At 41.7% G+C, this 14820-nt stretch overlaps 1 protein-coding gene across 1 annotated transcript; it reads right to left on the bottom strand.

The window, feature by feature from the left end:
* Window positions 1-6239: 6239 nt before the first annotated feature.
* LOC149320506 (major histocompatibility complex class I-related protein 1-like) lies at window positions 6240-14678 on the bottom strand. The gene is made up of 6 exons (XM_089502153.1): window positions 14615-14678; window positions 12982-13257; window positions 11181-11456; window positions 9429-9713; window positions 7773-7856; window positions 6240-7390 (listed from the first exon to the last, which is right to left on the bottom strand). Exons 2-6 carry the CDS (start codon window positions 13223-13225, stop codon window positions 7350-7352), a joined length of 930 nt encoding a protein of 309 aa, XP_089358279.1. The 5' UTR covers window positions 13226-13257; window positions 14615-14678; the 3' UTR covers window positions 6240-7349.
* Window positions 14679-14820: the final 142 nt, after the last annotated feature.

Raw genomic sequence — 14820 nt, 5'->3', positions numbered from 1 at the left:
CAGCAAAAAGTCAGCTTTTACAGTGTAATCGCAGCTTTGTAAACACCACATTGCTGGAGCACCGTGAAGCAGGCCTATGTATGGGCGGGCGGGTGGTGTGACACCGGCTTCTGGACAGCTTCAGAGCATGCGGCATCAAAACGCTAAGCTCTGAAGCCACCTGGAAGCTGGCGCAAAGGAACAGTCTGTTTCGCCCCTTTCCATATTATAGAGTTCTATCCTAGTAGTTCCAAGAGGCAATTAACACAGAGTTGTATCACCCAGATGATAGGAAACACAACAATTTAAATTAAATTAACAAGTGACTAACCTGGTGTAAATTGGAAACTAACCACTGCATCCCTAGAGGAGAGAGTGCAGGAACAAACACCATTAATGTCTTTTAAAATCAAGTTATGTCCAGTCAACAACTACAGTATATACTCATGTATATGTCTAGAAATTTAGGTTAAAAAATTGACCCAAAAAACCTGAGTCAACTTATCTATGGGTCAATGTACATAGTGTATCTTAGTTCTTATTTAAAAGAAGGAGCCATCCCTTGGTGAAAAGCAGGAGTATAATCTGCCCTGGAAGCACTGATTCCCTTTACTCTCTCATTCATCCAACCTTGAGAGTAAGCACAAAGAGTTATGTCTGCTGGAATTTTGTAAGTTCTTTAAATTGCTTTGCTTTGCTTTGCTTCATCCTTCAGAACCTTTGCTATATGCCACTAAGTTTTGCCCTCGACCTATTCATGGGCCATAGCAAAATCTATAATTTTGGCCCCAAAACTTGCCCTTGACTTATACATGAGGTTGACTTATAGTCAAGTATATGCGGTAATTAAAGGGATGAAGCTGCTTTGTTTGTTTTTAAAGATGAAGAGGAAACTTCTGTATAAAGGGGCAATTGTACAGTGGGCCCTCATTATCCATGGATTTTTTACTACATGGATTCAAGCATCCATGGCTTGAAAATATTAAAAAAAATATAAATTTCAAGTATCAAACTTTGATTTCCCCATTTTATATAAGGGACACCATTTTGCTATGCTATTGTATTTAATGGGGCCTGAGCATACAAGGATTTTGTTATTCACGGGGGTTCCTGGAACCAAACCCCAGCGGTTAACAAGGGTCCACTGTACTGTAATTGACTCTTTAGACAAGCTCACCAGACTTCTATATGACCTTTTACGTAACATAACTTTGCACATACCTAGTAAGAAGCAAAGACACCAGCCACATTACTGCACTACACTCATAGTGCTGCCATTTCACTGTTACTGCTCTGGGTGCCTCCTGTTGCATTCTGGGGCTTGTAATTCAGTGAGGCCTAAGAGCAATCCTGATGAGAATTATAAATGCTTCTTCCTGAACTGCAAATCCCATAAGAGGAAGCCAGAGCAGTTAAAGTGGAATAGTAGCGCTATAAGTGTGTAGTGTGGTAATCTAATAAGAAACCCAGTTATTGAATTGCAAAAATGTGCGATACCAGCAAGTGTCCCAGTGCAGGCCGATGCCCAATGCATTGGCCTTGTTGTGCATTAGACATCAGTGCACTTCATGCACTTTGCCAGCTCTGCTGTGTAGTAACACAACAGCACTCTACTGGAGGCAGATGTTGCACAATTGCAGAATTCTAATTCCTGCAAATTTAAGTGCACTTATGAAGACACAATAACCCAACAGGATTCCAGATGCTATTTTTAATTGCGCTGCCTCCCAAGTTTATTGTACTGTTCTATATTTTGTTTTTATTTTGCTTAATATTTGACCTTCATATACATCATCATGGAAGTCTTTTTGGGATAAAGTTTTTGGGTTAAAGGTAAAGGTATTCCCCGTTGATAAGGTTGTCAAGTTGTGTCTGACCATAGGGGGTGGTGCTCATCTCCGTTTACTAAGCCAAAGAGCCAGCGTTGTCTGTAGATGACTCCGGTGGTTATGTGGCCAGCATGATTGCACAGACGCTGTTTACCTTCCCACCAAAGTGGTACCTATTTATCTATTTGCACTTTTACATGCTTTCAAACTGCTAGTTGGCAGAAGATGGGACTAGTGATGGGAGCTCACCTGGGCCTCGAACTGCCAACCTGCCAATTTTGCAATCAACAGAATCAGCATCTTAACCACTTGAGCCATCACATACATTTGGTACATACATTTAAAACAGGGTACAGCAATCGCAATTGGTCCAAGTGGCTGCTTTTCTGCCCTGGGAGCCTCCAGGGGAAACCAATCAACCAAAAAATCCAGAAACTGCTGTCTCAGAGGGTAGAATTAGGTCTAATGGTTTTTAGTTACAGAAGAGTAGGTTGTGATAGAACATTAGAACTTCTTAATAGTAAGAGCAGTTTGGCATTGGACCCTAGTGGTGGGGTCTCCTTTTCAAGATGTCTTCAAGAAGGGGATGTGCTAGCTCAGTGGTTCCCAAACTTTGGTCCTCCAGATGTTTGGGACTTATTTAGCGTATGTATCTCACACTCCAGCCAAAAAGGCTCTTAGAGTGGTTTACAGATTGCTAACTTGACAGTTCCCTGCCCTCAAACCCAGATTACTAGAGACAAATCTTATCTTTATTGAATGGCATCTTGTACATTATAGTTGGCCCTCCATATCCACGGATTCTTTATCCATGGCTTGAAAATACTTTTAAAAATATAAATTCCAAACCCCTCGATTTTGCATTTTATATAAAGAACACTATTTCACTATGCCATTTTGAGCATCCACAGATTTTGGTATCCATGGGGGTCCTGGAATCATACCCAATGGATATCAAGGGCTCACTGTAGAAAGAAACACCCCCCCCCCCCCCACACACACACAATGTATGTAGCCTTCCAGGATACTCCCCTGGAGCAGAGCACCTGACCACAGTTGCCAGCAGGGGCCAGAAACACAACTCCTGTCCAACTCCAATGCCATCCTAGCCTACTCTCAAGTGACCAATTATCTCCAGAGAAGAAGACTGGACTATTCAAGTTTATGAGCTGGCAGAGGTAGACAAATTAGTGACACTGATAAAAGAAAAATCATTGGATAATTTCTTTAAAAAGACTGGGAATTATTCTTACTTTATCTGAAGAAGAAAGAAGGGAAGATTATTATTGCAGAACTGGAGGCTTGAAGCAACTTTTGTTTGTGTATATATATATATATATATATATATATAGAGAGAGAGAGAGAGAGAGAGAGCGCATTAAAATCCTTAAGTTTGGGAAGTGGGAAGCCAGTCATAGTTTGTGTTAGTTATGTCTAATTTGTTTATGTTTATTGGGTATCGACCTTTTGTGAATTACAGACTGTTCTGTATGGAACGAGAGCATCTGACCCCATGAGTGTTGATTTCATGATTGTTGATTTTATGCTTTTAATTCTGGTTTTTAACTTGTGTGGTAATAATATTGTAATGCTGTAATTGTATTTTTGAACTCTGCTGTGAACCCACCTCGATCCAATCGGGAGAGGCAGGAAGATACAAATAAATTTATTATTATTATTATTATTATTACTAATTTGGGTTTAGGTTTGTAGATTAGTATGGGGTTATGTTTTTAAATGTTATGTGTATTGCTGAATTTTTTTTCTTCTTTTGCATGATATGTCTAATTCTATTTTCTATTTTAAAATCAATTAAATTTTTTTTAAAAAAGGAAGAAAAGACCTTGTTTTAAAAGGAGCTTCACAGTCAGAGACTTTGTTAACTAAGGTTAGTGGCATCACCAGGATTGGTGTCACCCAATAAACCCATGGTGTCCCACACACACACCCATTAGCCTTCTCCCATATACACTACACAGAATCCTTAGTATAGACATAGTCCAACATTCAAACCACTACACCATGCTGGCTCATTTCAGTAGGGCCACTCAAAACATATAATTTGAAATTTACCTTCACATTGTTAAATGGTAAATTTTAATAACTACAAAAATGTCACACATGTGTATCTGAATCCTATAATTCACTAGTCCGTCCTACTAAACATACTTTCCTCCTGTGCATTTCATTATCACCTTTACACAGTCCACTGAGCACAAGACACATAATGAAACATTTTAACCATGTGATATACCTCCTCTGCCACATAAGTAAATTATACTTCCGTAATTACCTCTGCCACATAAGTAAATTATACTTCCGTAATTATAAAAAAGTTATAGAGTTACACCACAAAAGCTATAAAATTGTCCCTTGCTAAACTACGTTCATAATATATTTTATTGGAGGAAGGTCCAGCTGACAAGAAATAGATTATAACTGAGAGCTTCCTGGTGTAATGGTTTGGATGCTGGACTAGAAGACTAGGGTTCAGATCCCCCCTTGGCCATAGAAACCTACTAGGTGACCTTGGACAAGTCACACTCTCACACCCTCAGCTTTAGAGGAAGGCAATGGCAAACCTTTTCTGAATAAATTTTGCCCAGAAACTCCCATGATAGTATCACTTTTAAGGTTTCCATAAACTGGACTTGAATTTAAGCACCTAAAAGCAACCAATCATTTATGAATTTAGGCGCATAAAAACCAACATCTCACAACATCTGTCAAATACCAGCAAGGAGTGAGGGAGTCAAAAAGATGTAATCCAGATCTCCCCCCCCCCCACACACACACACACTTTTTTTTTGGGGGGGGGGTATTCTAATGCTACACCATTGTTTATGCTTCTTCAATCTGATGGGAGCCCACATTCAGCCAGTGGCATCACTAGGCAGGTGCGGGAGGTACAACCTGCACCAAGTGGCATCTGAAAGGAGGGATCACAACTGGTCAAGCCCCCATTCACTTTTGGGGGGTGTGGTGCTGCTGCCAGCATCCATCCCTTCTTGTCTGCTGCTGTGGCTCTCTTGGTTGAGGGAGACAAGGCAGCAGAAAAGGGCAGGCAACTGCATGCATGCATGTATGCATGCATGCTTGGCTGCCCTTCCCGCCTTCCCCAGTGTTGTGACTGGTCTCAGTGGGCAGCAAGGGGGGAGGGCAGGTTGCCACCAACCCCCCCCCCCCCACAGCCCCAGGCACCCACACTGGGTGACACCAACACTATGAACGCCACTGCAGTCAGCTATATTGGGATAGGTTAGAGCTGCTCACTCCCAATCTAATCTGTGTCGGCCTGTATGGTGACGTTGATATTTAACACATGAAAGCCACATAGAATCAAATAGCCATGTTAGTCTGGAAAATCAGTATGCAAAGTGATTCTGCACACCTTTGAGACCAATTGAAAGATAGATGTTTGTAGCATGAGCTTTCCTAGACTTGAGCCTACTTCCTCAGGTGCATTTGGTGGTGGAAAGCCCAGGGACAGACCTGTGTGTGAGAACATCTACAATGCAAAATGTTGTGGGTGTGGAGATGAGGTGACAAGTTCAATTTTAATAAGGCAGAAGAAGGATGTTGCCTCAAGCCAAGGTTAATAGTTAACCATATGAATGAGTATTGGGATGTAGTGTGTGAGCCAAAAAGATGATGTGATGAACTGAGCAAGAAAGCCCCCATGAGGCTGTTGGGTCAGCTAGTGTTAAAATGTGTGTGGTGTGCCAGGAAACCATTGTCTCTGTTCAAATGCAGTTTGTTGAAATACTCCAGTTGTGCCATTTCTTATTCCAATCTTCCTTTGTAGCCTTTTTGTTCAAGGATCGCTGTTCTGAGGTCTGAGACAGAATGCCCAGGAAGACTGAAGTGTTTTGTAACAAGTTTTTGTATGCTCACATTACTAATGTCTGATCTATAGTATGGCATAAATCACACTGCAGAATGAGGAAGTGAAAGTCTCTCTAATATTGTGGGTTTGGTCCTGTAGTGATATTTCCTGAATAGATGTGAGTGATAAATGGTGTATCATTTGTCAAAACTGGAACAATGTGAAATAGAAAAAGCATCTTTGGTAATACATTCCTTTTAACACCGAGATTCTACCCCAAAGTGACAACCTCAATGTAGAATATTTTTGCATAACTTGCTTAATTTCATTCCATATTTTCAAATAATTATTTTTTTCAGTTTTGAATTTTCATTTGTAAGAGTCACTCCTAGATATTTTACCTTTTTGTCAATAAAAAAACCCCTGATTTATCAGAAAGTTTCTTCTCCATCTGTGTAATATTTTTTGCTATCATTACAGTTTTTTTCTTAATATTTATTTATTTATTTTATCCCGCCTTTCATTTAACATATATAAAACACATTAAAACAACAATTAAAATTGTACAATTAAAACTGTAAAAAAATTAAAAACCAAGCCTGCAAGATTTTTAAAATTTTATTAGTGTTAAAAAATTTCACATACATAAACAACTACATTTCATTATCAATATTTCCTCTACAAACATACAATATTGAAAAAAGCAGAATCCTAAAATATATCTATTCTTTATCATTAAATCCTTCTTCTTGTTTGTTCTACTTCCTTTTCCGCTGGCCTTCTCCTGTACATTCACTACCCTTATTTACTGAACTCTTATATCACTCTAAATCCTTTTACCTTTGATTTCAATTTCTCTATTTATCTTTACACAAGTTATAAGTTTGTTAGAAATTTTCCCACAGTTCCTACTTCACTGCCCATGACAAAATATAGTTTACTACATAAGGATCTTTGCAATTACTATTCAAATGTTCAAGCCTGCAAGATTTAATTTATGTTCAAATCTGCTAAAGCAGCACATTATTTCGATTTCTTCTTTAAATATTCAACACTCTCCAGCAGATCTTCTAAAGGAATTACTATATCATCTCCAAATGCCTTACATTTATAACAATGCACTTTTAGCTCCATACCCTTAATTGTAGTATCTTCCCTTACATCCCTACTTAACATCTCCAAAACTAATGAAAATAATAAAAGGCATCCTTATCTTTTGTATCTGAATTTTACACGATTCTATCATCTCTTTGTTTATCACAATTTAAGCATTCTGAATATAAAATATTTATGTTGTGAGATGATATAGTAATTCCTTTAGAAGATCTGCTGGTATTGAATATTGTTAGCTGCTCTTGAGTTGATTCTGACTCACAGTGACCCTGTGGATGAGATGTCTCCAAGAATCCCTATTTTCCATGCCCATAACCCCTCGATTGTGTCCATCCATCTGGTCAATAGGCTTCTCTACCTCCTGCTAACCTCTACCTTTCCTAGCATTATTGTTTTTATAGTGATCCACGCCTTCTTATTATGCAACCAAAGTATGACCTCACAAATTCATTTTTTTCTTACACCAGAAATAAAAATGGTATCTACACCCAGAAGGTGCAGCCTGTCTCTCTCTTTGGGAACTACACCTAGGAGGTAGAGCCTGGATAAAAACAATATATGAACCAAAATTTCCTACACTGTTGTTGTTCAAGGAGGAGGCATCATGTATTTGAGGCTGCTCTGTAGCCATCTTGATGTCTTTCTGCAGAGACAGAATCAGGGAGTTAGAGCTGACTCTCAGAGGTCAATACAATCACATTCTCTGATGAAGTAGACCACACACCCTCCTCCCAAGATGTTTCTCCCATTTCTTCCCAGCAACCAACAGGGATGGAGGTTTCCAGGCTCTCCAAGAAAGACATTAGGAGAGATTGGGAAGCTTCCACAGACAATAGCCTATGGCTCATACTTACAATAAGGGTTGATAGGAGGTGAAGAAATTAGAACAGCCCAGTCCATGCCTCATAGTTGTTGGCTAAGATGAACCTTCCCCTCAAGAAGGGGATCCTCAACAAGAAAATGAGCCTCCATACAACCACAGATTGCCTCCTCCCCACAAGTAAATGCATTCATAATTTACTCACTGATATACACAGAGATCCCAATAATCCCAGCAACCAGGAGGACAGCACTCACAACACATGAAATGATAAGCCCCAGGTTAGAAGCTGAAAGTGAAATAGAAAAGATCAAAATAATTAAAAGTACATTTCCAAACTACAGTGTTTCATCAAGTCGTTTGTGACTTACGGTGACCCTAAGGCAAAACTATCATAGGCTTCCCTTGGTAGGATTTTTTTCAAAGAAGGTTTGTCTTTGTTTTCCTCTGAGACTGAGAGCGTGTAACTTGCCCAAGTTCACCAAGGTTTTTTCTGAACTAAAGAAATAATGCAATCGGACACCACTTTAACTAGGATTTGTAGTTTTGTGAGATATTTAACCATGATAGTTAAAGTGGTGTAAAACAACATTATTTCTGCAGTGTAGATACAGACCAAGTAGGTTTTCCATGGCTGAATGGTGATTTGAATCCTGGCCTCCAGAATTGTAGTCTCAAGTTTCAGACAACTACACCATGCTGGCTTTAAGATGGTATACAATAAATAAAAACATTTAACACTTTAAATGCATGACTTAAAATATTTAAAATAAAAAAAAACCTTCAAAAATAATTCTAAACACAGAGGCTATTTAAAAACAGTTAAACAGTACTGTCCCGGACCCAGTGCAATTCAAGTCTTTATCAGTGACTTGGATGAAGGAAGAGAGCATGTTTTTCAATTTTGCAGATGATGCCAAATTAGGAGGGGTAGCTAATACCCCAGAGGACAGAGTTAAAATTCAAAGTGACCCTGACAGATTGCTGCATCGATACAAGTATAGTGTCTAGATCGAGGGAAGTAATAGTGCCACTCTATTCTGCTTTGCTCAGGCTTCACCTGGAATATTGTGTCCAGTTCTGGGCACCACAATTCAAAAAGGATGTTGAGAAGCTGGAAGTTGTCCAGAGGAGGGCGGCCAAAATGGTGAAAGGTCTGGAAACCATTGCTTATGAGGAACAACTTAGGGAGCTGGGGATGTTTAGCCTGGAGAAGAGAAGGTTAAGAGGTGATATGATAGCCTTGTTTAAATATTTAAAGGGATGTCATATTGAGGAGGAAGCAGGCTTGTTTTCTACTGCTCCAGAGACTAATAATAAATAAAAATAATAAATTTTATTTATAACTCCCGCTTCTCCCTTCGGATTGACTAGGACCCGGAGCAATGGATGCAAGCTAAGGAAAAGAGATTCCACCTCAACATTAGGAGGAACTTCCTGACAGTAAGGGCTGTTTGACAGTGGAACAAACTCCCTCGGAGTGTAGTGGAGTCTCCTTCCTTGGAGGTCTTTAAGCAGAGGCTGGATGACCATCTATTCGGGATGCTTTGATTGAGATTTCCTGCATGGCAGAAGGGGGTTGGACTGGATGGCCCTTGTGGTCTCTTCCAACTCTATGATTCTATGAAAAGGGTAGATCAAGCTTCTGAATACCATTAGAGAAAGAGGAACTAAATGAGTCTCTTTGTGTGTGTAAGACAGATGAGGGAGGGAAATTAGATTATGTGACTGAGACTTAGTTTGACAGAACTGTATAAAAGATAAAAGGAAAATAACACTCTTCCCTGGGTGGAAATTCACCTCCCAGAATTCTTACCACTTCATCAAAGGAGATACTCTTTACCCTTCACCAAATCCTTACCAGGTTCCTTCCAGGCCAGTTCCAATGGCTCCAAGAGGCCATCATGTTCCACACGGCAATGGTAGTGGTCCCTTTCCATGGGGTCTATCTTGATGCCAAGCCAGGTGTGGTAAGTCCCATCTGAGTTGGGAGCGAGGACTCCATGGAAAGTATCTTGCACCCAGACCTCATCATCCTTTGTCCAGGTGATGTCAATCTCCTGGGGGTAGAACCCATAGGCCCGACAGATCAAGGTTTCCATGCTATCGTACTCAGGCTTCCTCGTCACCTTCACTGTTGGGGTCTCTAGAAACCAAAATGCCAGCATCAGGTTTAAAACACAGAGCCTCTAGTGCAGTGGGCAGGATGGATGGTGTACTTTCACTTGAAAAGATTACTGTCATAGAATCATATCGTTGGAAGGAGCCCCAGAGGCCATCAAGTACTATGCCCCATGCAAAAAATATACCTAGGCTCATTGGTCCCCAATCTTTTTCCAGATACAGCCCCCATCTGTCTTGGGCAATGACCCTAGAGAACTTAGACCCCATACATATTTCTTGATATTAGGTCTACTGCAAATTCAAAACTAATCTTGGTCACTGCTCCCCTTCTACTCAGTCACCCTGGGAGCAGCAACCAAGCAAGCTGGCTGAACAACAACCGAGAAGCCTCTCACCCATGCCACCCTTCCAGCAAAGGTCAGTGCAGGCAAGAGGCCTTTTGGCCACTGCTCAGCCTGCTGCTCCCAAGGCAACCAGGTGCAAAGGGAGAAACTTCCCTTTTCAACTATAGGAGCTGCTCTAAGGTGAAAGACTCTTTCTAAGAATTGACCCCAGATGCTCCTTCCCCTTCTTCCCTAGAGACATGTCTTCTCCACACAGCTTCAGGTGTTTCCACACACCACCCACCCACACAACTTCTTCTGTTACCTCTTCTCTCAGCCACCTTGATGAAAGAAAATGCTGCTACAGCATCCGCAGGAGGGAGCTACCTAGCCTCTTTTTGAAGACATTCAGAGAAAGAGACCTCGCTACCACCATAGGTAACTGGTTTCACTGCCAAACTTCTCTTACCGTCAAAAAAGAGTCTCATGTTCAATCAAAATCTACCTTCCTGTATCTTAAAACCATTAGACTTGGTCCTACCCTCTAGGCCAGCATAGAACAAATTTGCCCCTTCCTCTCTGTGGCAGTTTTTGAGGTATTTAAAGATTTCTCATATGTTTTGTTGTCCATACCTTGTATCATCCTTGTTGCCCTTCTCTGTACCAATTTGTTTAGACCTTTAAAACAAAATGCCCAGAACTGAATGCAGAACTCCAGATGAGGCTTGTTCAGCCAAGAATATAGTGGGACCACTACTTCCTTTAATTTGGAAACTCTGGTTCCATTAATGTGGGTTAAAATATTATTTGCTGCAGCATCACAGTGCTGTGTCATATTCAATTTGGACTACAACCCAAAGTGTAGTAGACACACAGTTTGCAGGGTCAAAGATTCAGGATTTTTTGACTAGCCAAGACTCTGACCTCATCTGAAATCTAATAATGTATTTGGTGGTAAATTTGTTCTGAGTGGGTAAGATTAATTAAGCTTCCAAAAAGACTTGTTCCTGGCAAAGATAGAAAATGCTAGAAACCGTGAAACTTATAACACAGCCACAACATTTTTGGACTCATCTTGGGGCTGCAGCAGTCCTGAGGTAAGCTTGCACTGCTAAATTTACAATAAGCATTGCAGGTTATACTTCCCACACTCCCCTTCACCTTACCTTTCCTGAGCAGTCTCTCCTTCCCATAGTCCAAGTCCATCTGCATCCACTCAGCACAGGTTTCCTCCAGGAAGGCTTTGAAGCGTCGGACAAGTTTGCCTCCCTTTCCCCACATCCTCTTGATCACCTGGGCTTGCATATCAGGAGCCATCCAGGCGAGGGTCTCCATGTCAAAACTGAGGAAGTCCCTCCCATCATAGCCGTACCGCCAGTGCCCGCCTTTGCTCCCATCATTCCTCACCTCACAGACTATCATCATCTGTACGGTATGAAACCCTGGAAGAGACATACACATAGTCCAAGGGATGGAAGAACAGGGACAAACTGCCTTCCCTCATCTCTGCCATGGGTGAAGCCCCTTTCCCTAAATGAGGAGGGCCAGGTGGCAAGAAGAAGAAGGATTCTGCTGTGGCCACCATTCAATCAAAGTACGGCAGGTTGCTTCTCAACACACCTGCTGAAATTCTCCCTTCTACCCAACTATGTTAAGGCAGAGACCCATCCCATTTAATTCAAACTCCTACCACAGATGAATACACAACTAAAGCACTCTTGAAAGATAGTCATCCAAGCTCCGTTAAAGACATCCAAAAAATGGAAAGCTCATCATCCTCCAAAACAATATTGTATATACATTGACCTCACGTATACATTGAGAGCAGGTTTTTAGTCTAAAATTATGGATTTTGCTATGACCTGTGCATAAGTCAAGGGTAAAACTTAGGGTCATGTAATATTTTCCCCTCCTTTTAAAAACGCATAGGGGAAACATACTTAAGAAGAGCTAAAGAGAAGGAGAAGATCTGTTTATTTAATGGGTTACAATGGCAGTGGGGGGGGGAGTAAATGGCACTGCTGATCTTAAAATGCCTACATCTGTGCAAATGCAGATAGGGATAGGGATATAAATGAGGAAAAGAAATGAAAATGCAGCCTGAAAAAAAGGGGCCAGGGGAAAAACATCCTGCCTCTCTTGGGGACCTATTGCAAAGGCAGTGACAAAAGGTAGATGTGAGAAATCCCTCTTGGCATGGAAGCAGCACACCCTCCCGATTACCCCTTCCCTATACATTAAGCCCCTATTAAAATAGCCACCAATGCTCCACCTAACCCACCCAAAATGGCAGGTGAGCCACATGATTTGGGCTCCTCCATGTGGCTGCTGAGTGCCACATGGGCTGAAAAAGATGAGGAAGGAGGGAGGGCTGCCTTTCTTTCTCCAGTATGGGCAAGGGAGAAGTAATTGGGTGGAAGTGCTGCTTGAATGCCAATATGTAAAAGTCAACCTTTTCAGGTTTGGTTGACTTTTTGTAAAAAAAAATAAAAAAATCCAACTTATATACAGTACAAGTATTGCGAGTTTATTGATAGTACTCCACTATCAAACAACTCTTACATTAAAGTTCTTACAGTTCTTCCTAATGTTTAGATGGAATCACTTTTCTTTCCATTTGAATTCACTTGTTTGTGTTCTAATCTCTGGAGCGACAGAAAACAAGCTGGCTCCATTTTCTATATTTAAAGAATGCTATCATTTCACGTCCCAGTCAGCTGAACACATGAGCTTCTTCATAAGGTTTGGATTCCAGACCTTTGATTATCTTGGTCATCCACACATGCACATGTTTAAGCTCACTGATAATCCTTAAATTGTGCTGTCCAGAACTGGACACAGTATTCCAGCTACGGCCTGACCAAAGCAGAACAGAGTGGCACTAATATTTCCCTCGATCTCGAGAATACACTCCTTCCTCCCTTCTCACCATCCAGTTGATCCATTGCCTTCCCACCTCCAGCTCACCTTCACTGTGGTTGTAGCGGCTCCGCAAAGTCACCAGGTCCCCTCTGAAATTATACTCATCATGCTGCAAGATCTGGGTGTACCAGTTGTAATACTTGGGATCTTCTTCCACTGGCTTCTTCATCCAGGGGACCTGAGGCACAATCTTCCCCATGCCGCTGTCATAGCGGGCAATGGGCTGGTCATCTGCATACCCCACAGCTATGAACTGGGGCAACTCCTGGTTGGGTTGCGAGACACCCATGTATGTAATACGGTAAAAGTGAGAGGAAACGCCTGAGGAGGAAGAAGAGGAGAGGTAGATGGGGATCTTCTTCAGCTGAGGAGAATCCTTCTGAGCAAAAGTGCTCCAAAAATCCTCCTATTTTGACATGAGCTCGCATTTAGTATGTTTAAAGAGCATATAATATCAGATCATCAACTAAGCACTAAAGTCAGAATCATCCAGGCCAATGTATTCTTTAAACATCTCTCTCTATATATAAAAAGCTATTGGCCGTTAATATTAAATCATAAAACTAAATTAATCATAAAAGCATACACGTATATATGCTTTTAAACTTAACATGATAAAATCCCCCTCTATCACACCTCCTCCTCCTCCTTCTTCTTCTGAAAGCAAGCCTTTGGAGTAAAATCACAGAGTAAAATCACTCCTCCACATTCCACGTTCCTTCTTGGTTAGCTCCAACAAATCCTAGCATTGGTAACACATCAACCCTTTTCATAGAATCATAGAGTTGGAAGAGACACCAAGGACCATCCAGTCCAACCCCCTGCCATGCAGGAACTCTCAATCAAAGCACCCCCCAGCAGATGGCCATCCAGCCTCTTTTTAAAGACCTCCAAGGAAGGAGACTCCACTACACACCAAGGGAGTGTATTCCACTGTTGAACAGCCCTTACTGTCAGGAAGCTCCTCCTAATGTTGAAGTGGAATCTCTTTTCCTATAATTGCATCCATTGTTCTGAGTCCTATTCTCTGGAGCAGCAGAAAACAAGCTTGCTCCCTCCTCAATCTCACATTCCTTCAAATATTTAAACAGGGCTATCATGTTACTCCTTAACCATCTCTTTTCCAGGCTAAACATCCCCAGCTCCCTAAGTCGTTCCTCATAGGGCATGGTTTCCAGACCCTTCACCATTTTAGTCACCCTCCTTTGGACACGCTCCAGTTTCTCAATGTCCTTTCTGAATTGTGGTGCCCAGAACTGGACACAATATTCCAGGTGGGGCCTGACCAGAGCAGAATATAGTGGCACTATTACTTCTCTTGAGCTAGACACTATACTTCTATTGATGCAGCATAAATCGCATTGGGCTTTTTAGCTGCTGCATTGCACTGTTAGGAACACATCATCCCTCGTACACCTCACCGGCTGAAGCCACATTAAACTACACTGCAAACCCCTATCATTTATATTAAACCCTAAATCACATTAAGACCTTTCTGGCAGGAATGCATTCCTGACAGCCCTGAACAACCCTGGCCAAGCCATTTCTGGTCCCCTGAGTCTGGCAGCAAAGGGGGCTCCTCCTCCTAAAAGTGGCTGAGGCTCCATTGGAGGAAGGGTCCTTGGGGGTCCTGGGAGTGGGGCAGCCATCCTCCCATTCCTTCCCCAGCCCCACTCACCAAGGGAACTCTCCAGGAGCAGCAGCAGCAAGGAGAAGGAAGAAGCCAGAAGGGAAGGAGGACCAAAGGACCCATCCCTCCTCCTCCTCCTCTGCCTGATGCTCAAAGGAGACCTCCTCTCCGCCGCACAATAAAGGATCTCAGCCACAGCAGCCCAAGAAGAATCTGGATCCGAGGCCCGGCATTGGCCGAGAGGAAACCATTCC

This window comes from Sceloporus occidentalis, unplaced genomic scaffold, assembly GCF_023333645.1.
Source record: "Sceloporus occidentalis isolate IW3139 unplaced genomic scaffold, rSceOcc1.0.p SCAF_1, whole genome shotgun sequence".
In the NCBI taxonomy this organism is placed as follows: domain Eukaryota; kingdom Metazoa; phylum Chordata; class Lepidosauria; order Squamata; family Phrynosomatidae; genus Sceloporus; species Sceloporus occidentalis.
This window is presented reverse-complemented; position numbering and strand designations above follow the sequence as displayed.

What these genes read in the sequence shown, in the direction of transcription:
- LOC149320506 (XM_089502153.1), bottom strand. Translation starts at nt 13,225, where the DNA reads ATGGGTGTCTCGCAACCCAACCAGGAGTTGCCCCAGTTCATAGCTGTG. An exon ending in CCGCTACAACCACAGTGAAG is followed by an intron (nt 11,457 to 12,981) that starts GTGAGCTGGAGG and finishes TGTCTCTTCCAG; the next exon opens with GGTTTCATACCGTACAGATG. An exon ending in ACTGGCCTGGAAGGAACCTG is followed by an intron (nt 7,857 to 9,428) that starts GTAAGGATTTGG and finishes TTTCACTTTCAG; the next exon opens with CTTCTAACCTGGGGCTTATC.